At 44.5% G+C, this 24,342-nt stretch overlaps 1 protein-coding gene across 3 annotated transcripts in view; it reads left to right on the plus strand.

Annotated features, from left to right (window-relative positions):
- Positions 1-2,995: 2,995 nt before the first annotated feature.
- The window catches only part of PSMF1 (proteasome inhibitor subunit 1), a 54,692-nt gene continuing 33,345 nt past the window's right edge, over positions 2,996-24,342 (plus strand). Inside the window, exons 1-3 of one of the 3 annotated variants that reach the window (XM_082361035.1) lie at positions 2,996-3,305; positions 9,610-9,762; positions 11,595-11,677. In XM_082361035.1, the coding sequence (XP_082217161.1) occupies positions 3,177-3,305; positions 9,610-9,762; positions 11,595-11,677 (365 nt within the window). In that variant the 5' untranslated portion in view covers positions 2,996-3,176. Of the gene's footprint in view, positions 3,306-9,609; positions 9,763-11,594; positions 11,678-24,342 lie in introns of those variants that run through there. The other 2 variants (XM_082361036.1, XM_082361037.1) reach the window with 2 other exon arrangements.

Below are 24,342 nucleotides of genomic sequence, written 5' to 3' on the forward strand. Positions count from 1 at the left end.
AAACTTCGCAATTCTCTGCCTGAGGGCTTTTCATGCCCCCAGAAGCAGCCCTTGACCTGTGGCAGATGGGAGTCAGTGAACAAAACACACCAGTTCCCTTGCCTTCAATTGAAACAACTCTGAGACATGTCCTACACTGTTTGCCAGAGTTGCCTGGCAGGACTGAGCTCCAGGTGTCCAGAGCTCCTGGCTTGAGCACATAACATACATTGGCTGCCTTTCATCCCATCTCACTTCTCTACTCCCTTATTGCTATCTCCTGGAATCAGCTCCCCAATAAACCACTCAGATCCTCATCTCAAATTAGCTTCTGAGGGAACCCAAGCTAACAGGGATGATGTATAACAAGGAACCAAAGTTTTGTGAGATGTGAGCTCTAACCGATTGCATGCAAAGCAGTGGCTGAACCAAGGGGAGCTGTCTGCCCAGGGCAGGCAATAGTGGTAGGGGGGACATTGTCTTTAAAAACTTAAAAGCAGTAATAACATGGACCAACAGCCAGTCTACTTTTTATTATCACCATGAACCAGTCATTCTAACCAACGTCAGTGATAAAATTCCCCTCCCCCCTGAAGCTGATAGATCTCTCTGTCCCATGCCCGCTCCTTGGCACTCCACTGAGGCCAGCTGCACTGAGGAGAGAGTCATTGTGGGCGGAGGAGATGGGGGAAGGCCTCAGTTTGTAGCAGTGACCTTCTAATCACCCAGTACCAGCTGCCTGGTACAGTCCTCCAAGTGCCCCTCTGCCATGGCAGTTTTCACTAGGTTACTTCTATCTGTAATTTTTTTTAACCACTAGACAGTGAGCTCCATAGCGGCAGGAACTACGGCTTGGTCATCTGGGCCTTGCTCATAGTAGACACTTAGGAATGGGGCTGCTACTGGGTGGGTACTTTTGTGCAGTGCACAGCCTGCATCACTATCCATGGCAACCCAGCCTATGGAGGTTTAGTGAATTAGTGAATGAATGAATGAATAGGTGAGAACTTTCAATAAGTGGGGAAAGACACTGCAAGCAGAAGGGACAGAGCAAGCAAAAGTAGGAAGTTTGCAAGTACAAAGCTTCTCAGTGGAAAGGGCAAATAGCTTTATGTCACAGGCAGTACATCTCAGGAGTTCCATAGCCACCAGCTTTAGCATCACCCAGAGTGTGGTCAACATACCTGCACTCCACCTCAGAAATGCTCAGCCAGAATCTCTGCAGATGGGGTTCAAGAATCTGGGCATCCCTGGGGAACCCCAAGAACACAACATTTGGAAAAGTACGGGGCCAGCTAACAAAGTGAGTGGTGGACTGCAAAGCAGTGAGACTGGCCCAATTGGCCTGAGCCCAGGCCAATAATTCATTCATTCAGCATTCATTCATTCAATAAGTATATACTGAGCCAGGAAGGCATTCAGGTATATACCTGTGCACAAGACAGACATGGTCCCTTCTCACTTGTCACAGTTTAGTGGGAAGACAGTCATTAAATAATTAAGCAAATAAATATCTAATATAGTGTCAGCTTATGAGTAATGCTTTGCAGGAAAGAAAGCAAGGTAAGGGGTTAAGAATAGGAGGTTATTTTGGATGGGATGTCAGGGAAGCCCTCTGTTGAGACTGATAGGAGATGAGGGAAGGAGTCATTTAAAATGAAAGAGCAAACCATGCAGATGTTTGGGGAAAGAGCAATCCAGGCAGAGGGAGTATACGCAAAGGCCTAGAGAATAGAACATGTGGAAGAGGGAGACTGGTTAGGAAGCTTCTGCAATAGTCCAAGTATGAGATGCCAGAAGCTCAGACCAGGGTGGAGGCAGTGGAGGTGGGTGGAAGTGGTCCGATTCAGAATATATTTTGAGGGTTAAGTTGACTAGATTTGCTGTTGGATCAGATGTGGGTGTGAAAGAAGAGGGGAGTCAAGGTTATTGCAGTCAAGAGTGCAGGGGGATTGGAGGAGGTAATGTTAGAGAGAGACATTGCGGGGGGGAGCACAGACCACAGGAAGGTTCCTGCAGACCATGGGAAGGACTTACTTTTCTTTTCGGTGGAAAAGAAAAGGGTGGAAGCCCTGGGAGGGTTTTGAGTAGTGAAGGGATGTGATCTGGCATGTGTTCTAACAGAATCTCTAGTTGCAGAGTGTAGAACAGACTTTAGGGAGACAGAGATGGAGTACGGCAGTTTAGAGGCTGATGCAGACATCCAAGTGAGAGATGATGATGGCTTGCAGGGTGCTGACTGGGATGGGAAAACTAAATTTATTTGAGTAAAAACAGTAAGTGGTAAAAATCATGAAGGAGACAGACAAATAAATGCCTGACATTTGGTAGTGGATCAGGAGCGCCAGCTCTCCAGTCAGCAGCTGCGTCTTCTTGGGGGAAGCGGCTTCCATTCTCTAAGCTGGTGACAAATCTGCAAAATGGGAATGATAATGGAACATACCTCATAGAGTTTTTGATAGGGTGATGTGAATGTTTTGACACAGGATCTAGCACACAGTAAACATTTAATAAATGTTATCCGAGGAGCCAGACTGGTAGACTGCAGTACCATCTCTGCCACTCACTCATCTTTGTGAAATTTACCCCTCTGTGTGTCTGTTTACCCATCAGTAAAATGGAGCTATCAAATACCAACTTTATGGGGTTGGGTGGTGAGCATTAAATAAATGAATACAAGTAAAGCATTCAGAATAATGTTCCATGGAGCAAGCACCGCATAAGTGTCAATTATTATTCTGAATATATTTTAGCCCTATTTCATTACCTCTTCTCCCACCAGCATACGTCCACCCCATTCTGCAGATGGGAGGTCTGTGGCTCAGAACAAGGTAACCTCTCTTCAAACGATGCCACAACCTACGTGTAGCGGACCTGCCTGCTGCGGGGAAGACGGAGATTCCAGCTTTGAAGGACCTCGTCCCCAGGGGTCCTGTCCCGCTCACGCGCTGCCTGTCGGAACCTTTTAGCGTCTCCCTTCTGTTTCCAGCCGGGCGCGCTCGCGCAGCAGCGCCGGAGCTGGAAGTTACTTCCGGCGGCCACACCCCAAAGCTGAGTGTCTCCATTTTGGCCGCGCAGGTGGAGACTCGACGAGATCCCGCGGAGTAGCGGAGCGGAGTCAGCAGAACCGTGAGGGCCGAATCGGCTCACAGCATATTCTCCCTTCCTTCCTCCGCCCGCAGAAGCCGGGGGCTCTCATGGCGGGCTTGGAGGTACTGTTCGCGTCGGCGGCGCCGGCCATCACCTGCGCGCAGGACGCGCTCGTCTGCTTCCTGCACTGGGAGGTGGTCACGCATGGCTACTACGGCTTGGGTGCCGGCGACCAGGTACGCCACGGAGCCGGCCCGGGGCCAGTGTGGAGGGGGTGAGGTGTCTTCTGCCCAAACCCAGAGGACCGGAGGCTCTGTCCAAAGTGCCTGACCTTCCCTCCTCCCAGGTCTGGGTCCTACGAGTCATGACACCACTGGTACCTTTAGTCTACGGGTCGGGGAGGTGCTCTATTGTCCCAGCCTAGCTGGCACAGCACGATTTGAAAACCCAAGGACAGAAGCTCGCTGCAGCACAGGCTGGCAGTCTCCGAGGCCGGGATTGTGCGGATCTGGCAGCGAGACAGGGGTTACTCTCCTGAGTACTCCTCACCTACCTAAACTCCGTCAAGCTCCTTCCCACGCTGCTGGGTGGGGTGGGGTTGTACCCAGTACTACCTTCCTCATACTGTAGTCGAGCGCCCACCAGATATCTGGATCCAGGCACAGGTATGGGGGGACTCAGCTCCAGTCAAGATCCCCTAGAGCTCAGACCCCCTTCACGCTTTACTGAAGGGCCTGGTGCAGCCCACTGACCGTTATGGTCTTCACTCAGGCTCCGGGGGAACAAGCACCTCCCACACACGTATAGACATGCACTCTGGGTGTAGGGCCAAGTAAGTTTCCTTCCCAGCAGCTGTCCCCGCAGGACCAGCCCCTTCTGCTCTCCCATCCTCAGGCTCTGCCTCTTACAGCAGGGGGCCCTGTGGTCATCCCCACAGAGCCCCAGGACTGCCGGGCCCAGCCGGCCTCACTAATTCATTGCCGTAGCATTCTCCCATCTTCCCTGCCCCTTCCCTGTGACTCTCCCCTGTGACTCTCCCCCTATACATCGTTGTACACACCAGCTTCGTGTGAAAACTGGGCCTGGGCCCCTTACTGCCCCTTCATTTCCCTTCTGCTCCATCCGAGAAAATATCCTCCCATACACATGCTCAGGACTCTGCCTGCCCCTCACTGTCACTCTCCTCTCACTCTCAGAACCTAGACCAGCTCTGGGGAGCAGGGCGCTTCACTCCTTTCATCTTACAGTGAGATTTTAACCTCACTCTCATTTCTAACTGCTTTAGTTCTCAAATTCCCTAATCCTTTTTTAGTTTCTCAGATATACATCCAGAGTCTTAACTTTTCCTTTTCTGACACAGAGCTTTAGGGATCCCTCCTCAGACACAGTTTACACATCCTGGGCTCCTAGAGCCAGGTTCGCCCCCCCCCCCCTCACTGCTCCATTTCTCTGTCCCTTAGAACTCGTGACCAAGACTATCACACCCCCTCATGCTTTACCCTCACCAACAGGAATAAGCAACACAAGAACTGTCATGGATTTCTGGCTCTTTTTTCCCCTCCTCAGACCTCAGGTGTCTCACTGGGACCCCAGATACACACAGTAAACTTCTCCACCACCACCTCCAGGCTTACGGGAAAAGAAGGACCAGCGTTATACACAGACACAGAGACACACACACACACACACAACACACCCTGGAAGCAGGAACCATTCTCCCTCCCAGATGCCTTTGTTCCTGGCCTTTCTGTTCACCTTTTGTTTCCTTCCACTTACCTTGCCTTTCAACATTTCAGACCTTGGGATCAGGTAGAGGCAGGGCCCAGAATCATGAGTGTCAGGTTTCCACTTTCAGTATGTGATCACCCCAAAAGAAACCTTACGTCTCCTCGCTTGCCTCATTCCAGCTTTCTAATCTTTAACGGCTCTTTCACTTGCCCCAGGCATTTCATTTCACCTTTTCCTGGGACATTCTCCCAGAAAGCTGATGCGTAGGATGGTGCAGGGGACAATGGAATTGGAGAGGGGGTAAGCCTTGTTCCTGACCTTGGGGCTCCCCTATCGGCTCTCACCGCCGCCCCCCCACCCCTCCCTGCCCCTTGCCCTGTCCTTCAGATCTAACAGGTTTGCGCTGCTTTCTCCCCTCCTCATATACCTCACTCTCTGTATTTTACTCTCAGCTAGCTACTGCTGCCCTGACACACTGTTAGAACCTCTCCCCCCAGGAACAGGAACTTGTTACAGAGCGCCTGTGTGACTCCCTTCTCTTTTCCCCTTCCACACACACGTATCAACACTGCAGATCTGCTCCCACCACTCGTCCCTTCACAGATCCTGTCGGCAACTCTGTCTGAGTCACTTTGACAGCTTAGGGACATCAGTTCATGTAGGTCATTGCCTCCTCCTAACTGGCACCATCCCCTTGCCATGTACTCCAGGCTTCCAAATTTTCAGAAAGAACACAATCTCATTTCAATACTGGTCTAAAAAAATAAATAAGAGATACTTAACTGAATCCCAGAGGTCTATCTAATTCCACTCTGTTTATGATGCCACATGTCAAGTTCATGCAAGCCAGAAAAAGATGCTGGCTCCAGACATCTTAGGGGAGGCCCAGGGGAGTGCGGATGGGGGTTTAGAAGGCATTGCCCACTGTCCATCTGTCCACCCCAGTGCTAAATCAAGCATGTTCCCCCACGGGGTGGGGGGATGGGCATTTGTTCTGTGCACTAGAGCGTGGTGTGTTTTTGCTTCTCTCTGCTCCTTAAGTGCCACTGGAGTTCAGGTTGCACTTGTCCTCCTCTCACTTCTGCTGAGTTTACTTTCATTCAGAGTAGAAACCTTTTGGAGGCACATCTTTCCTATTAGTTTATTTAAGAGAGGTTTTAGCTTTCCAGCCTGGGGCCAGCAGTCTCAGCTGAGACCAGTAGTGTTTGCCAAGTTCAGAGGATGTTATGTTGCCTCTCCAGCCACCTCCTGCTTCCCACCCTTCTGGGGGTGATAAGAGAGAGAGGAAGGTCCTGAAATTTTGTGCTTGATCATTTAATATGTTGACAGTTAAATAGAAAGCTAAATTGTCTGCTTTTCTCTTTGGTTTTGTGTCCTCTGGTACAGGGGAATTGTGTACATAAAACTTGATTAGAAGAGCAATACATCTTCAATAAAAAATTCAATATTTGAATTTGGATTTCTTTCTTGAAGTCAGCACCGCTCCTCATAAGAGCTTTACAGCTGTGTCAGGTGGTTTAAGTAGCAAGGGAATAGAGATGGCCATAGACTTAATTTTGAGAATATTGTTTTCTGTTGTAGGAATCTAAAGATTATGACAAAAGAGAGAAAATGCCCCAAATGATCTTCTTTGGGTGCATTTTAGCCCAGGGACACTGGAATGAACTCATGGCCATTAAAGAATGCTTCCAGCCCCAGGATTTTGCCTAAGGGGACAACTATCTTTACTTTTGGGGGGGCCAGTCTGGGGGACCTGGCTGGGAAAAATCTCCAGCCATAGCGTGGGCAATCAGGAGCTCTGAATGCCAAACCCAGCTCTGCACTTGACTTACCATGACCTTGGGCAGTTTTCAGCCCCCCTTAGATTTTTTTTCATCCCAACGAGTTTACACAACCATGTACTTTGGCTGCTTTCCAATCGTAGCTCTTTGGGAGGTCTGATATTTGATGTCCTGCTCTAGAGGGCAGTTGAATGCCATGTTTGGCTTGATATCACCAAGGCCAGTCTCTTTCAGTCCCACCTGTTTTCCCATATCAGGGCAGCCCTTGAGCGGGGGAGCATTGGTTCCACTGCAGTGAGAGGTATCAGCCTCACCAGGCCCTAGGATTCTCTCTTGCTCTGGAAGCCTGAGGTTATGGGAGAGTGAGCAGGCTGAATTATTTATACTCCAAGAAGAAATTCTGGTGGGTTGAATGCTGTACATGGAGGTATAAATATAAATTCAAAGGCCCTTGATAGAACAAAGACAAGGCATGTCATCAAATTCTTGGCTTCCAAAGTAAACCTTAAACCCAGGACACTAAACATGTAATAGGAAATTTACCCAGTTGAGGGTGAGGGGATAGTTTCTCTTTCTCTTAGCAGAGTGGGCTGATTAGTTTCACTTTTGTTTTCTGTCACTCTCATTTCTCTGCTTCAGGCCTGTGAGTTTCCTTGTCATTTAGCCAGGTTTGAAACCATGCCAGTTGCAATGTCTTGAATTTTATTTGGGACCACTTTCCCAGTTTGATTCCTGAGCCCCAGAGGTGACCAAAGCGGAGAGGCCCACAGTCTCCATTCTTGGCCTTCCGTTGTCCTTGGTGAGGTGTGAGGTCTGTGTTGCTGGATCTTTGTCTTTTGTTGTTGTTTCTCATCTTTGGTCCCACTCCCTCCCACCGTAGTCTCATGAATACAGATCTTCCCAGTCCACTTGCTGCGTGTTTAGCTGTAGAACTATGCATCTATGAAAACAATATATAGATTTTTGGTGTGTTTTTAAATTTTTTGCATAAATGGTACCTGGCTGTAAATCTCATTTTAAAAAAACTTTTCTTTGTCACATTGTTTACTTTTATCTATAATACTGCAATTAGATCTAGTTTGTTCCTTCTAACTGCTACACAGTATTCCACTGTGAACATATTTTGCATTTTAACTCCCGTTTGGTTCCTCCAACAGGATTGTGATGAAGATCCCTTGTCATAATCCCTGTGCCTCTGTGCACAGAATTTCTTCCAGGAGTGAAGGTTTTGGGTCACAGGGTGTCGGCTTATCTAATTGCACTGAATATTACCAGATTTCTCTCCAAAGGGGCTGTAAGAGTGTGAACGGCCACCAGCAGCACCTGGAGGTTGCCATTCTCCCCACACCCACACAAACTCTGGCAAAAAAATAGAAAAATAGATAACAGCAGTCTGATGGGTGGATCCTGGTATCTCATATTTCAACCTACGTGTGTCTGAGTGCTAGTAAAGTTGAATAATCCTTTATACACTGTTAACTGCTCTTATCTTTTGCTTGTTCATACCTTTTTCAAGTGGGTTCCCAATTTTTATTGTTCGTTTTCCAGGCATTCTCTTTTTGTACTAGTTATTAATTCTTTTCTTTTGCAGCCACGGCACATAGCTCATCCTAGCCCGTGACTGCCTGTTAACTTTGTCTGTAGTATCTGTTGTTGATCTGGAGCTTTAAATTATGAGCAGTGTCAAAGACAGCACTTTTTTTCTTTTGTGGACTCATTTAAGAAATCTTTCCCCACCTGGAAATCACTGTATTAGTTTTTACTATAGAGGTAGTTTGAGAACTATTTCTCAAACGTTAGTATGTAAAAAGAAAGTCCTAGGATTTTTTTTTTAAAGAAATGAGGCCATCACAACTCACAGTGATGCATTTTTACACCCATTAGGTTGGCAAAAATTTTTAATTGGACAATAGCAATGTTGCTGACCACGTGGAACAAGAACTCCATACATTGCTCATGGGAGTGTGAATCCATACTTCTTTTGAAAACAAGTTGACTTTATCTTATAAATTAAAAGTTCTTCCCCTAGAGATACTCTACAGGAGTTCATCCATATGTGTACTAGGAGATGTGTACAAGAGTGTTCATAGCAACATTGTTTATAATAGCAAAACAAATAAACTGGAAGCACTCCAAATATCCATCAACAAGTGAGTGTGTAACTTGCAGCATATTCATGCAATGATGGGCTATATGGCTGTGAACTGTATAGCAAAAATGGAACGCTGTACAGTGAGTCAGCTATTAAGTGTATTGACATGGATGAATCTCAAAACAGTATCGATTGAAAACGGCAGATGATAAAAGTGATGCTATTTATATAAAATTCAAAAACATTTGAAACAATATATTTTTAGGATTTGTGTATAGTAACACAACTATAAGGAAAAGTAAAGAAATTTTAAAAACAGCCTAGTGATTACCCATGAGGGAGGAGGAGGAAGATTCATCGGGGATACGCTACTCAAGGCTTGAGCAGAATTGGCCACGTTCTGTTTCTTAAGCTGGCTGTAGATACATAGGTGTCCATTTTATAATTCTTTTTTTATCTTGTACGTGTGCTATATTTTGTTTGTATGAAAGTTGTTCATAATTTTTGTTAAGACACTACAGTAGTCTGGAGAGGTGTACATTAGAATCTGTAGTTTTAGTCAACACTTCTGTGATCCCTTTGCAGATGGCCTGAATTCCAAACTTCGAGAAACACTGTCTTAGAATTTCACAGTATCCCTTTAGGTGACTGGCCTTATTCTTGACAGGGGGATAGAGAAGAGATTGTTAAACCAAGGCTACAGATTCTTGACAGGTTCCAGTGCTGTGTCACAAAGGCAGTCAGCTATGAGGGAGGATCACTAGAGCAGGAGTCCAGAGACCCCAGACCTCTAACTTGCTGTAGGACCTTGGACATTTTACTTCTCCTGACCTCCATGTCTTCATCAGTGAAGTGAGGGAGTGGGATTAGATTATCTGTAAGGTCCTTTTTAGATCTGAGGTCATGATCTTTCACCTCTCATCTCTGGTGTCTTCTCAGCCGGGTCCCAATGATAAGAAATCAGAACTGCTGCCAGCGGAATGGAACAACAATAAAGACCTGTATGTCCTCCGGTATGAGTCAAAGGATGGGTCCAGAAAGCTCCTTGTGAAGGCTGTCACTGTGGAGAACAGCATGATCATCAATGTGCTGGTGAGTCCCTAGGACACAGAGGGGTCCGCTGATGGGAGTAGACCTTGGGATCACCTTTTTGAAACCCATTTAAGAACCCTCAATGTTTGTGAAGCCTTTACTCAGTGATCCTACTTCCAGAACTTTATTCTGAGGCGAGGACCCTAAATGTAGAAATGCTTTGTGTTCAAAGATGTTCCCTGCCTATTACTGTAAGAGGAGGGACTTTCCATCACAGAGGAATAGTTAAGTAAATTAAGGTAAATCCATTCAGGGACAGCTTGGGAGAAAAAAGCTTATTGTAGCCCCGGGGGCTACTTTTAGTTCTTTAGATAAGCTTAGCTTTCTGCTGCCTTGGAGCCTGTATACCTCTTGTTTCCTATGCTGGAAAGCTCTTCCTCTGTACCGTTGCCGCCTCACACAGATACACACCCTCCACCCTTCCTTTAGCCTGACTGACTCCCTCTTGTTTTTCACTTACTCAAAAAGTTCAGTCCTGACTACTTACTCTCGTCTGCCAGAAAAATCTAAATTATGCCTCTGCTTCATCATTTTATTTTCCTGCCTGGTACTTAACACAGTTTGTAATTAGTGTACTTATTTACGCTTTGGTGTAATATTTGTATTCTACCACTATAGCAGAATATTCTCTAGTCTATGTAATATGGACTATAAGCACCCTGAGGGCAGTGACTCTTTTTTTAAGTTTAGCCTGGTTGTCTGTATTTATACAAAAGTATCATGCAGTCTGTATTGTGCTGCACTTTGCTTTTTTTCCCTCAATATGTTTTGGAGGTCTTTACATGGGAATGCATATAGCTATACCTTATTCATTTTAGCCACTATATAGTATTCCATAATACCATAATTTGTTTATCCCTCTCCCTTTTTTAAAAAAAAAAAAATTTATTTATTTATTTATTTATTTATGGCTGTGTTGGATCTTCGATTCTGTGCGAGGGTTTTCTCTAGTTGAGGCAAGCAGGGGCCACTCTTCATCGCGGTGCGCGGGCCTCTCACTACCGTGGCCTCTCTTGTTGAGGAGCACAGGCTCCAGACGCACAGGTTCAGTAATTGTGGCTCACGGGCCCAGCTGCTCCGCGGCATGTGGGAACTTCCCAGACCAGGGCTCGAACCCGTGTCCCCTGCATTGGCAGGCAGATTCTCAACCACTGCGCCACCAGGGAAGCCCTATCCCTCTCCCTTTTGATGAACGTTTAGATTTTGTATCACACAGTGTTCTTAGTTATAAACAACAGAATCCCCTCAGGTTTGTTTAAACAGTGAGGTTTATTAAAAGAACTGGGATAACTCACTGAATTGTCGGGAGGGCTGGAGAAACAGTTTCAAGGCTGGGCTTCCAGGGCATTGCTCCAAACCATGCCATGGAAACCACTGCTGCTGCCACCACCCCAGGGCATTAGGTACTGGCTGACTGCCAACCCAGGTGCCCCTTCTCAGGAGCCACTGATGTTGTGACCCTTGCTGCTACCCTCGATAGCAAGACGTCTGCCCCTTACTCAGCCTGTTTATCCATGGTGCTCACCTCCAAGTTGAAGTTGTGCATCCATTTGGCACCTCAGTTCCATGCCTGTGTCCAAGCTGCAAAAGAGCCTGGGAAGTAGGTTTTTCTGGGCTCTGCCTCAGAAAGGCATTATTCCTAGATCAGAGAAGTCCCCAAGCATGAGAAATGTATTTCATCTATTACAAACAGTCCTTATATATGTCTCTTTGTGCCCATATGTATTTCTTTAGGTTGAGTAATTAAGTTGTTCCTCTCCCCCCTCGCCCCGCCACTTACTCATTAGACCAGAAATACCCCAGTCTCTCATTTTCTATTTTCATTTTTCTAGGAACATGGCTCACAGCAAGTGTCAGACTTGACCCTGAACTTGAATGATTATATCGATTCAGAACACCTGGTGGACTTCCACAGGTATTTCTAAGGGTTGGCCTTTCCCTGGGAAAAAGAAGAGAGAACCAGTGGCCAGATATAAGGAATGGATTTGAGGTGTCAGAGAATGGAGGAAGGTTAACAGAAGGATCTTTCTCTCTTGGGCACAGTCACTTCTCATTTCTCTTTTCTGTTTATTTGAAGAGAAGATTCACGTGGGAAATGCCACTTGAAATAAAATGATGCAATCAAGAGTCCACAAGTCTACATGGTAGAGACGGGGCCTAGCCAGTGGAGTCAGTCGGAGTGAGTTCCTAGGAGGAAAAAGTGTACCTAATCTGGTACACTCCATCCCCCAATTTTTAAAATAGACTTTATTTTTTACAGCAGTTTTAGGTTCACAGCAAAATTGAGTGGTAAGTGCAGAGAGTTTCCTTGAACCTCCCCCCTGCCCCGCACTCTCACAGTCCACCAGAGTAGTGCATTTGTTACAGTTGATGAACCTACGCTGGCACACATTATCACCCAGGTTCCATTCTTGGTGGTGTTGGAATGTGTTTACTTTTGTAAGAAACTGCCAAACTGTCTTCCAAAGTGGTTGTACCATTTTGCATTCCCACCAGCAATGAATGAGAGTTCCCTGTTGCTCCACATCCTTGTCAGTGTTTCAGATTTTGGCCATTCTAATAGGTGTGTAGTGGTATCTCATTTTTGTTTTAATTTGCAGTTCCCTGATGACATATGATGTTGAGCATCTTTTCATATGCTTATTTGCCATCTGTATATCTTCTTCAGTGAGGTGTCCAGGTCTTTGGCCCATTTTTTAATCGAGTTGTTTTCTTACGGTTGAGTTTTAGGAGTTCTTTGTATATTTTGGGTAACAGTCATTAATCATATATGTGTTTTGCAAGTATTTTCTTCTAGTCTGACTTGTTTTGACTTTTTATTTTGAAATTTGCAACCCCACAGAAAAGAGGGTTTGCAAAAATATTAACAATGAACACCCATATACCCATTACCTAGGTTCACCAATTTTTAGCATTTTGCCACTTCTGCTTAGTTTTTCTGTATGCTTTTTTGTTCTTCAACCATCTGAGAACTATTTCCAGACTTTATAAACCTTAACCCCTAAATATTTCATCATGTATCTCCTTGTTCTTTTTTTTTTTTTTTTTAAACATCTTTATTGAAGTATAATTGCCTTACAATGGTGTGTTAGCTTCTGCTTTATAACAAAGTGAATCAGTTATACATATACAATATGTTCCCATTTCTCTTCCCTCTTGCATCTCCCTCCCTCCCACCCTCCCCATCCCACCCCTCTAGGTGGTCACAAAGCACCGAGCTGATCTTCCTGTGCTATGCGGCTGCTTCCCACTAGCTATCTATTTTACATTTGGTAGTGTATATATGTCCATGACACTCTCTTACCCTGTCACATCTCACCCCACCCCCTCCCCATATCCTCAAGTCCATTCTCTAGTAGGTCTGTATCTTTATTCCCGTCTTGCCACTAGGTTCTTCATGGCCTTTTTTTTTTTTTTCCTTAGATTCCGTATATATGTGTTAGCATACTGTATTTGTTTTTCTCTTTCTGACTTACTTCACTCTGTATGACAGACTCTAACTCCATCCACCTCATTACAAATACCTCCATTTCATTTCTTTTTATGGCTGAGTAATATTCCATTGTATATATGTGCCACATCTTCTTTATCCATTCATCTGTCGATGGACATTTAGGTTGCTTCCATGTCCTGGCTATTGTAAATAGAGCTGCAATGAACATTGTGGTACATGACACTTTTTGACCTATGGTTTTCTCAGGGTATATGCCCAGTAGTGGGATTGCTGGGTCGTATGGTAGTTCTATTTGTAGTTTTTTAAGGAACCTCCATACTGTTCTCCATAGTGGCTGTATCAATTTACATTCCCACCAGCAGTGCAAGAGTGTTCCCTTTCCTCCACACCCTCTCCAGCATTTATTGTTTCTAGATTTTTTGATGATGGCCATTCTGACCGGTGTAAGATGATATCTCATTGTAGTTTTGATTTGCATTTTTCTAATGATTAATGATGTTGAGCATTCTTTCATGTGTCTGTCGGCCATCAGTTTATCTTCTTTGGAGAAATGTCTATTTAGGTCTTCTGCCCATTTTTGGATTGGGTTGTTCGTTTTTTTGTTATTGAGCTGCATGAGCTGCTTGTAAATCTTGGAGATTAATCCTTTGTCAGTTGCTTCATTTGCAAATATTTTCTCCCATTCTGAAGGTTGTCTTTTGGTCTTGTTTATGGTTTCCTTTGCTGTGCAAAAGCTTTTAAGTTTCATTAGGTCCCATTTGTTTATTTGTGTTCTTATTTCCATTTCTCTGGGAGCTGGGTCAAAAAGAATCTTGCTGTGATGTATGTCATAGAGTGTTCTGCCTATGTTTTCCTCTAAGAGTTTGATAGTGTCTGGTCTTACACTTAGGTCTTTAATCCATTTTGAGTTTATTTTTGTGCATGGTGTCAGGGAGTGTTCTAATTTCATACTTTTACATGTACCTGTCCAATTTTCCCAGCACCACTTATTGAAGAGGCTGTCTTTTCTCCACTGTATATGCTTGCCTCCTTTATCAAAGATAAGGTGACCATATGTGTGTGGGTTTATCTCTGGGCTTTCTATCCTGTTCCATTGATCTATATTTCTGTTTTTGTGCCAGTACCAAACTGTCTTGATTACTGAAGCTTTGTAGTATAGTCTGAAGTCAGGGAGCCTGATTCCCCCAGCTCCATTTTTCGTTCTCAAGATTGCTTTGGCTATTCGGGGTCTTTTGTGTTTCCATACAAATTGTGAAATTTTTTGTTCTAGTTCTGTGAAAAATGCCAGTGGTAGTTTGATAGGGATTGCATTGAATCTGTAGATTGCTTTGGGTAGTAGAGTCATTTTCACAATGTTGATTCTTCCAATCCAGGAACATGGTATATCTCTCCATCTATTTGTATCATCTTTAATTTCTTTCATCAGTGTCTTATAATTTTCTGCATACAGGTCTTTTGTCTCCTTAGGTAGGTTTATTCCTAGATATTTTATTCTTTTTGTTGCAATGGTAAACGGGAGTGTTTTATTAATTTCACTTTCAGATTTTTCGTCATTAGTGTATAGAAATGCAAGAGATTTCTGTGCATTAATTTTGTATCCTGCTACTTTACCAAATTCATTGATTAGCTCTAGGAGTTTTCTGGTAGCAACTTTAGGATTCTCTATGTATAGTATCATGTCATCTGCAAATAGTGACAGCTTTACTTCTTCTTTTCCGATTTGGATTCCTTTTATTTCTTTGTCTTCTCTGATTGCTGTGGCTAACACTTCCAAAACTATGTTGAATAATAGTGGTGAGAGTGGGCAACCTTGTCTTGTTCCTGATCTTAGTGGAAATGGTTTCAGTTTTTCACCATTGAGGACAATGTTGGCTGTGGGTTTGTCATATATGGCCTTTATTATGTTGAGGAAAGTTCCCTCTATGCCTACTTTCTGCAGGGCTTTTATCATAAATGGGTGTTGAATTTTGTCAAAAGCTTTCTCTGCATCTATTGAGATGATCATATGGTTTTTCTCCTTCAATTTGTTAATATGGTGTATCACATTGATTGATTTGCGTATATTGAAGAATCCTTGCATTCCTGGGATAAACCCCACTTGATCATGGTGTATGATCCTTTTAATGTGCTGTTGGATTCTGTTTGCTAGTATTTTGTTGAGGATTTTTGCATCTATGTTCATCAGTGATATTGGCCTGTAGTTTTCTTTCTTTGTGACATCTTAGTCTGGTTTTGGTATCAGGGTGATGGTGGCCTCGTAGAATGAGTTTGGGAGTGTTCCTCCCTCTGCAATATTTTGAAAGAGTTTGAGAAGGATAGGTGTTAGCTCGTCTCTAAATGTTTGATAGAATTCACCTGTGAAGCCATCTGGTCCTGGGCTTTTGTTTGTTGGCAGGTTTTTAATCACAGTTTCAATTTCAGTGCTTGTGATTGGTCTGTTCATATTTTCTATTTCTTCCTGGTTCAATCTCGGCAGTTTGTGCATTTCTAAGAATCTGTCCATTTCTTCCAGGTTGTCCATTTTATTGGCATAGAGTTGCTTGTAGTAATCTCTCATGATCTTTTGTATTTCTGCAGTGTCAGTGGTTACTTCTCCTTTTTCATTTCTAATTCTATTGATTTGAGTCTTCTCCCTTTTTCTCTTGATGAGTCTGGCTAATGGTTTATCAATTTTGTTTATCTTCTCAAAGAACCAGCTTTTAGTTTCATTGATTTTTGCTATTGTTTCCTTCATTTCTTTTTCATTTATTTCTGACCTGATCTTTATAATTTCTTTCCTTCTGCTAGCTTTGGGGTTTTTTTGTTCTTCTTTCTCTAATTGCTTTAGGTGCAAGGTTAGGTTGTTTATTCGAGATGTTTCCTGTTTCTTGAGGTAGGCTTGTATTGCTATAAACTTCCCTCTTAGCACTGCTTTTGCTGCGTCCCATAGGTTTTGGGTTGTCGTATCTCCATTGTCATTTGTTTCTAGGTATTTTTTGATTTCCCCTTTGATTTCTTCAGTGATCACTTCGTTATTAAGTAGTGTATTGTGTAGCCTCCATGTGTTTGTATTTTTTACAGATCTTTTCCTGTAATTGATATCTAGTCTCATAGCGTTGTGGTCGGAAAAGATACTTGATACGATTTCAATTTTCTTAAATTTACCAAGGCTTGATTTGTGACCCAAGATATGATCTATCCTGGAGAATGTTCCATGAGCACTTGAGAAAAATGTGTATTCTGTTGTTTTTGGGTGGAATGTCCTATAAATATCAATTAAGTCCATCTTGTTTAATGTATCATTTAAAGCTTGTGTTTCCTTATTTATTTTCATTTTGGATGATCTGTCCATTGGTGAAAGTGGGGTGTTAAAGTCCCCTACTATGATTGTGTTGCTGTCGATTTCCCCTTTTATGGCTGTTAGTATTTGCCTTATGTATTGAGGTGCTCCTATGTTGGGTGCATAAATATTTACAATTGTTATACCTTCCTCTTGGATCGATCCCTTGATCATTATATAGTGTCCTTCTTTGTCTCTTGTAATAGTCTTTATTTTAAAGCCTATTTTGTCTGATATGAGTATTGCTACTCCAGCTTTCTTTTGATTTCCATTTGCATGGAATATCTTTTTCCATCCCCTCACTTTCAGTCTGTATGTGTCTCTAGGTCTGAAGTGGGTCTCTTGTAGACAGCATATATATGGGTCTTGTTTTTGTATCCATTCAGCCAGCCTGTGTCTTTTGGTGGGAGCATTTAATCCATTTACATTCAAGGTAATTATCGATATGTATGTTCCTATTCCCATTTTCTTAAATGTTTTGGGTTTGTTATTGTAGGTATTTTCCTTCTCTTGTGTTTCTTGCCTAGAGAAGTTCCTTTAGCATTTGTTGTAAAGCTGGTTTGGTGGTGCTGAACTCTCTCAGCTTTTGCTTGTCTGTAAAGGTTTTAATTTCTCCATCACATATGAATGAGATCCTTGCTGGGTAGAGTAATCTTGGTTGTAGGTTCTTCTCCTTCATCACTTTAAGTGTATCCTGCCACTCCCTTCTGGCTTGCAGAGTTTCTGCTGAAAGATCAGATGTTAACCTTATGGGGATTCCCTTGTGTGTTATTTGTTGTTTTTCCCTTGCTGCCTTTAATATGTTTTCCTTATATTTAATTTTTGACAGTTTGATTAATATGTGTCTTGGCGTGTTTCTCCTTGGGTTTATCCTGTATGGGACTCTCTGTGCTTCCAGGACTTGATTAACTATTTCCTTTCCCATATTAGGGAAGTTTTCAACTATAATCTCTTCAAATATTTTCTCAGTCCCTTTCTTTTTCTCTTCTTCTTCTGGGACCCCTATAATTCGAATGTTGGTGCGTTTAATGTTGTCCCAGAGGTCTCTGAGACTGTCCTCAGTTCTTTTCATTCTTTTTTCTTTATCCTGCTCTGCAGTAGTTATTTCCACCATTTTATCTTCCAGATCACTTATCCTTTCTTCTGCCTCAGTTATTCTGCTATTGATCCCATCTAGAGTATTTTTAATTTCATTTATTGTGTTTTTCATCATTGCTTGGTTCCTCTTTAGTTCTTCTACGTCCTTGTTAAATGTTTCTTGCATTTTGTCTATTCTATTTCCAAGATTTTGGATCATCCTTACTATCATTCTGAATTCTTTTTCAGGTAGACTACCTATTTCCTCTTCATTTGTTAAGTCTAGTGTATTTTGACCTTGCTCCTTCATCTGCTGTGTGTTTTTCTGTCGTCTCATTTTGCTTATCTTACTGTGTTTGGGGTCTCCTTATCACAGGTTGCAGGTTCGTAGTTCCTGTTGTTTTTGGTATCTGTCCCAGTGGCTAAGGTTGGTTCAGTGGGTTGTGTAGGCTTCCTGGTGGAGGGAACTAGTGCCTGAGCTCTGGTGGATGAGGCTGGATCTTGTCTTTCTGGTGGGCACGTCCACGTCTGGTGGTGTATTTTGGGGTGTCTGTGGCCTTATTATGATTTTAGGCAGCCTCTCTGCTAATGGATGGGGCTGTGTTCCTGTCTTGCTAGTTGTTTGGCATAGGGTGTTCAGCACTGTAGCTTGCTGGTCATTGAGTGATGCTGGGTCTTGATGTTGAGATGGAGATCTCTGAGAGATTTTTGCTGTTTGGTATTATGTGGAGCTGGGAGGTCTCTTGTGGACCAGTGTCCTGAAGTTGGCTCTCCCACCTCCGAGGTACGGCCCTGATGCCTGGCTGAAGCACCAAGAGCCTTTCGTCCACACGGCTCAGAGTAAAAGGGAGAAAAAATAGAAAGAAAGAAAGAAAGAAAGAAAGAAAGAGGCTATAATATAGTGAAGTAAAATAAAGCTATTATAAAGCAAAGCTATACAGACAAAATCTCCCCCAGAAGCATATACATATACACTCACAAAAAAAAAGGAAAAGGGGAAAAATTAATATATCCTGCTCCCAAAGTCCACCTCCTGAATTTGGGATGATTCGTTGTCTATTCAGGTATTCAACAGATGCAGGCACATCAAGTTGTTTGTGGAGTTTTAATCCGCTGCTTCTGAGGCTGCTGGGAGAGATTTCCCCTCCTCGTCTCTGTTCGCACAGCTCCTGGGGATCAGCTTTGGATTTGGACCCGCCTCTGCGTGTAGGTCGCCTGAGGGCGTCTGTTCCCCGCCCAGACAGGTCGGGGTTAAAGGAGCAGCTGCTTCGGGGGCTCTGGCTCACCCAGGCCGCGGGGAGGGAGGGGTACAGAGGAGGCGGGGCGAGCCTGCGGCGTCAGAGGCCGGCGTGACGTTGCACCAGCCTGAGGTGCGCAGTGCGTTCTCCCGGGGAAGTTGTCCCCGGATCACGGGACGCTGGCAGTGGCGGGCTGCACGGGCTCCCGGGAGGGGCCGTGTGGAGAGTGACCTGTGCTCGCACACAGGCTTTTTGGAGGCGGCAGCAGCAGCCCCAGCGTCTCACGCCCGTCTCTGGGGTCCGCACTGATTGCCGCGGCTCGCGCCAGTCTCTGGAGTTCGTTTAGGCGGCGCTCTGAATCCCCTCTCCTTGCGCGCCGCGAAACAAAGAGGCAAGAAAAAGTCTCTTGCCTCCTCGGCAGCTGCAGACTTTTTCCCGGTCTCCCTCCCAGCCAGCTGTGGTGTGCCAACCCCTTCAGGCTGTGTTCACGCCGCCAACCCCAGTCCTCTCCCTGCGATCGGACCGAAGCCCGAGCCTCTGCTCCCAGCCCCGCCCGCCCCGGCGGGGGAGCAGACAAGCCTCTCGGGCTGGTGAGCGCTGCTCGGCGCCGAGCCTCTGTGCGGGAATCTCTCCGTTTTTCCCTCTGCGCCCCTGTTGCTGTGGGATCCGCGCTGTTAGCCGCAGCTCGCGCCCGTCTCTGAAGTTCGTTTAGGCGGCGCTCTGAATCCCCTCTCCTCGCGCACCAGGAAACAGGGAAGAAAAAGTCTCTTGCCTCTTCCACAGCTGCAGACTTTTTCCCGGACTCCCTCCCGGCTAGCTGTGGTGCACTAACCCCTTCAGGCTGTGTTCCTGCCGCCAAGCCCAGTCCTCTCCCTGCGATCCGACCGAAGCCCGAGCCTCAGCTCCCAGCCCCACCCGCCCCGGCGGCTGAGCAGACAAGCCTCTCAGGCTGGTGAGTGCTGGTCAGCGCTGAGCCTCCGTGCGGGAAGTGCGGGAATCTCTCCGCTTTGCCCTCCACACCCCTGTGGCTGTGCTCTCCTCCGTGGCTCCGAAGCTTCCCCCCTCTGCCACCCGCAGTCTCTGCCCGCGAAGGGGCTTCCTAGTGCGTGGAAATCTTTCCTCCTTCACAGCTCCCTCCCACTGGTGCAGGTGCCGTCCCTATTCTTTTGTCTCTGTTATTTCTTTTTTCTTTTGCCCTACCCAAGTACGGGGGGAGTTTCTTGCCTTTTGGGAGGTCTGACGTTTTCTGCCAGCGTTCAGTGGGTGTTCTGTAGGAGCAGTTCCACGTGTAGATGTATTTCTACTGTATCTGTGGGAAGGAAGGTGATCTCCACGTCTTACTCTTCCGCCATCTTCTCTCCTCTCCCTATCTCCTTGTTCTTACACAGACACCCTCCTGTTAATCACAATCAGGAAATGTAGGATTGATGCATTAATGTCATTTAATACACAGTCCATGTTCAGATTTCTGTAGTCATCCCAGCAGTGTCCTTTTTAGCTAGTCTTTTGGTTTTAGGTTTGAGGTATTTTTTTTCTTATCCAACCAAATATCACACATTGCATTTATTTTCATGTCTTTTCAATTACTTTTCAACTAGAACAGTTTCCTAGACTTTTGTTGTTCTTAGCATTGGTATTTTTGAAGACTTGAAGTCAGTTGTTGTGTAGAACATTCAGATTGTTTCCTCATCATTTGATTCAGGTTGAACATTTTCAACAAGAACACTATGTAAGGGAAGCTGTGTTCTCCTAAGTGTTTTACATCAGGCACGTGACATCTATCTTATTGTTGATTTTGTTCAGTTTGATCATTTGGTTATGACAGTATCTGCCACCTTTCTCTCCAGTAAAGGCATCTGTTTTCCTTTGTGTTTAATAAGTGATCTGTGGTATTATATTAGCAGACTGAATATTCTGCCTCCCAACAGTCTTTTACCCAGTGGTTTTAGCATCTGTTGATGATTCTTGCTTGAATCAACTATTACTGTGATGATTATAAAACAGTAATTTTCTATGTTTATAATTCTTTCTACATTTATTAGTTAGATTTTTTAATTAAAAGCTTTCTGTTCTCTCTCCCCCTTATTTTATTTTATTTTTTTTTAAGAAATTCACATTCTTTTATTTATTTATTTATGACTGTGTTGAGTCTTCGTTTCTGTGCGAGGGCCTTCTCTAGTTGCGGCAAGTGGGGACCACTCTTCATCGCGGTGCGCGGGCCTCTCACCATCGCGGCCTCTCTTGTTGCGGAGCACAGGCTCCAGACGCGCAGGCTCAGTAATTGTGGCTCACAGGGCCAGTTGCTCCGCGGCATGCGGGATCCTCCCAGACCAGGGCTCGAACCTGCGTCCCCCGCATTGGCAGGCAGATTCTCAGCCACTGCGCCACCAGGGAAGCCCCTCTCCTCCTTATTTTTAATTTAAAAAATTTTTAAATTTATTTTTGGCTGCGTTGGGTCTTCATTGCTGCACGTGAGCTTTCTCTAGTTGAGGCGAGCAGGGGCTACTCTTCGTTGCGGTGCGCGGGCTTCTCATTGCGGTGGCTTCTCTTGTTGCAGAGCATGGGCTCTAGGCACGCAGGCTTCTGTAGTTGTGGCGCACGGGCTTAGTTGCTCCACGGCATGTGGGATCTTCCCGGACCAAGGCTCGAACCCACGTCACTTGCATTGGCAGGTGGATTCTTAACCACTGCGCCACCGGGGAAGTCCCTATTTTTAATTTTTAAAATATCAAAATAGACTCCTGGGTTATTTTTTATTCAAAGTTATATTCCATTTCTGTCATTCTTTGAATGCTCAACTTGTTCCAGAGTTGACCAGTAGGAATTCCCTCAAGCTACTTCACCTGTCGTTTTTTTTTTTGTTTTTGTTTTTTTTTATAAATTTATTTATTTATTTTTTGGCTGTGTTGGGTCTTCGTTTCTGTGCGAGGGCTTTCTCTAGTTGCGGCGAGTGGGGGCCACTCTTCATCGCGGTGCGCGGGCCTCTCACTATCGCGGCCTCTCTTGTTGCGGAGCACAGGCTGCAGACGCGCAGGCTCAGTAATTGTGGCTCACGGGCCTAGTTGCTCCACGGCATGTGGGATCTTCCCAGACCAGGGCTTGAACCTGTGTCCCCTGCGTTGGCAGGCAGATTCTCAACCATGCGCCACCAGGGAAGCCCCACCTGTCTTTTTGACGTGTCACCATGTCAGAGCGTTTTCACACTTCCTGGCACAATAAGGTGTTCTGCCCTCACCTTGTACTTTACTTGCCCCTGCCTTGAAACCAGGGATTTTTCTAAGGAAACATGATTTCTTTTGGTGGGTAATAGTTTCCAAAATCTGGGCCCTGAGTGTGCTCATTAATATGAAGGATGTCATTGCTTTCAGGCTTTTTTAGAGAAAAGAGCTAGGAAACTTTCCTGGAGTTTTTTTTTTTTTTTTCCTTAACATTTCAAACTGATACTTTTATTTTTAATCTAACACTGCAGGATTTGTATTCTCTTATTCTGTACTTGTAACTCCCTTCTGTGTTGAGAACCCTGATGCCCAACAGCCTCAAAATACTTACTCATTTGTTTGATTCTAAAATACACGCAGATAGTTTTTGAACTGCTACATCAGTGCCGACCAAGAACAGATCTACTAAGTAAAGTCACAAATACAATTTCTTTCCAGTTCTTTTTGTCCTTTGACTGTGTGCCACTGAGCATGTATATCGTCAGAGTATTGTGTTCAAAATGTACTTAGATTTAATGCTTATTTGTCCATCAGTGTAATGAAATTATCTGTTTGATAGATAGTTGGGCCCATTTGTTTCCATGTTATTCCATTTCGGGGACTTTATCCCCATCCTCATTGACCTCTTCAGGGTTTTGGCGGAAGCCTGGCATCACTACAAATTCAGTCATGAGAACTGCCTAGAAAACCCTGTTGGATTTAATTGCATCTAATCAGCGATAACCATCTTGAACCCATTCCACTTCTCCCAGACTTCAGACAACCTGCCCACATCATTCTGGCCACCCCTCTTTGTCTCCATCCTTCTTTCACGCATCCTCTATGTGAAGAGATCCCAACTTCCACTCCTGGTCATCACCCTCCAGTCAGTTTCCCACACAGCAGTTGGACCAACGTTTTTAAAACACAGATCAGGTTATGATTAAAAGTCTTGCTTGAAATCCCTCAGTGATACCACCTCACACACGTTAGGATGGCTACTATCAAAAAAACAAAATAACAACTATTAGTAAGGATGTGGAGAAATTGGAACCCTTGTACACTGTTGGTGAAAATGTAAAATGGTACAGCAACTATGAAAAATGGTGTGGTGGTTCCTCAGAAAACTAATTACCATATGATCCAGCAATTCCACTTCTAGACATATACCCAGTAGAACTGAAAGCAGGGTCTCAAAGAGATAATTGTGCACCCACGTTCATAGAAGTGTTTTTCATAGTAGCCAAAAGGTGGAAGCAGTGTAAGTGCCCATGAATACCTAGGACAGATGAATGGATAAACAAATTGTGGTATATACAGACAATGGAATATTACTCAGCTTTAAAAAGGAAGGAAATGCTAACAAATGCTTCAGCATGGATAAACCTTGAGGACATTGTGCCAAGCAAAATAAGCCAATCACAAGACAAATTCTATATGATTCTATGTATATGAGGTACCTAGAATAGTCAAACTCATAGAGACAGAAAGTAAAATAGTGGTTGCCAGGGATTGGAAGAGGGGAGAATAGAGAATTATTGTTTAATGGGTACAGAGTTTCAGTTTTGTAAGAGGAAGCGTTTTGAAGATAGGTGGTGGTGGTGATAGCACAACAACGTGAATATACTTAATACTGCTGAACCGTACACTTAAACTGGTTACAGAGTTGGTAAATTTTTTACAAATTAAATCTAAAAAAGAAACCCCAAACCCTTCAGTGAGTGTTCATTTCTCCAAGGATGAAGAACAAAATCCTTGGTGAGGCCTAAAGCCTAGGGCCCAGCCCCTCTAACCTCATCCTGTGCCACTTCCCACTTAGTTCCTGTGTCTCAGCTGTGGTGCCGTGTGCCTCCTCCCTCTTCAGAGCTCTCCCCTTGGCAGAGAATGCTCTCCCCAGCCGCTTCCCACAGCCAACTGCTCTTCTTCCTTCAGTTCCCATTTAAACGTCAGCTCCTCAGAGAAGCCTCCCCTGCTCCCCCCATGTTTGAACCTTTTAAGCATTTAATAAGTGGGTATTTTATGATTAACTGCCTACTAGCCTGTGATCTCCTTAAGGGCAGGATCTGGGTCTTTTTCACACAGTAGACAAAGGAATGAAGGAGTGAAGTGAGGCCAGGCCTGGCCTGGGCAGAACTGCTCTTCTGGGTGCTGCCCACACCGTGACCCTACCTCACCCCTTAAGAGGGTAAAGGGAAGGACACTGAGAGTGTGGCCTCTCTCTTGACTTTTTCATTCTGGAATTCCATTGGGAGAGAAATTGACAAAACCTCTGGAAAAACCCAGGCCTGTACACCA

This window comes from Balaenoptera borealis (assembly GCF_965194805.1).
Source record: "Balaenoptera borealis genome assembly, chromosome: 16".
Classification (NCBI taxonomy): Eukaryota; Metazoa; Chordata; class Mammalia; order Artiodactyla; family Balaenopteridae; genus Balaenoptera; species Balaenoptera borealis.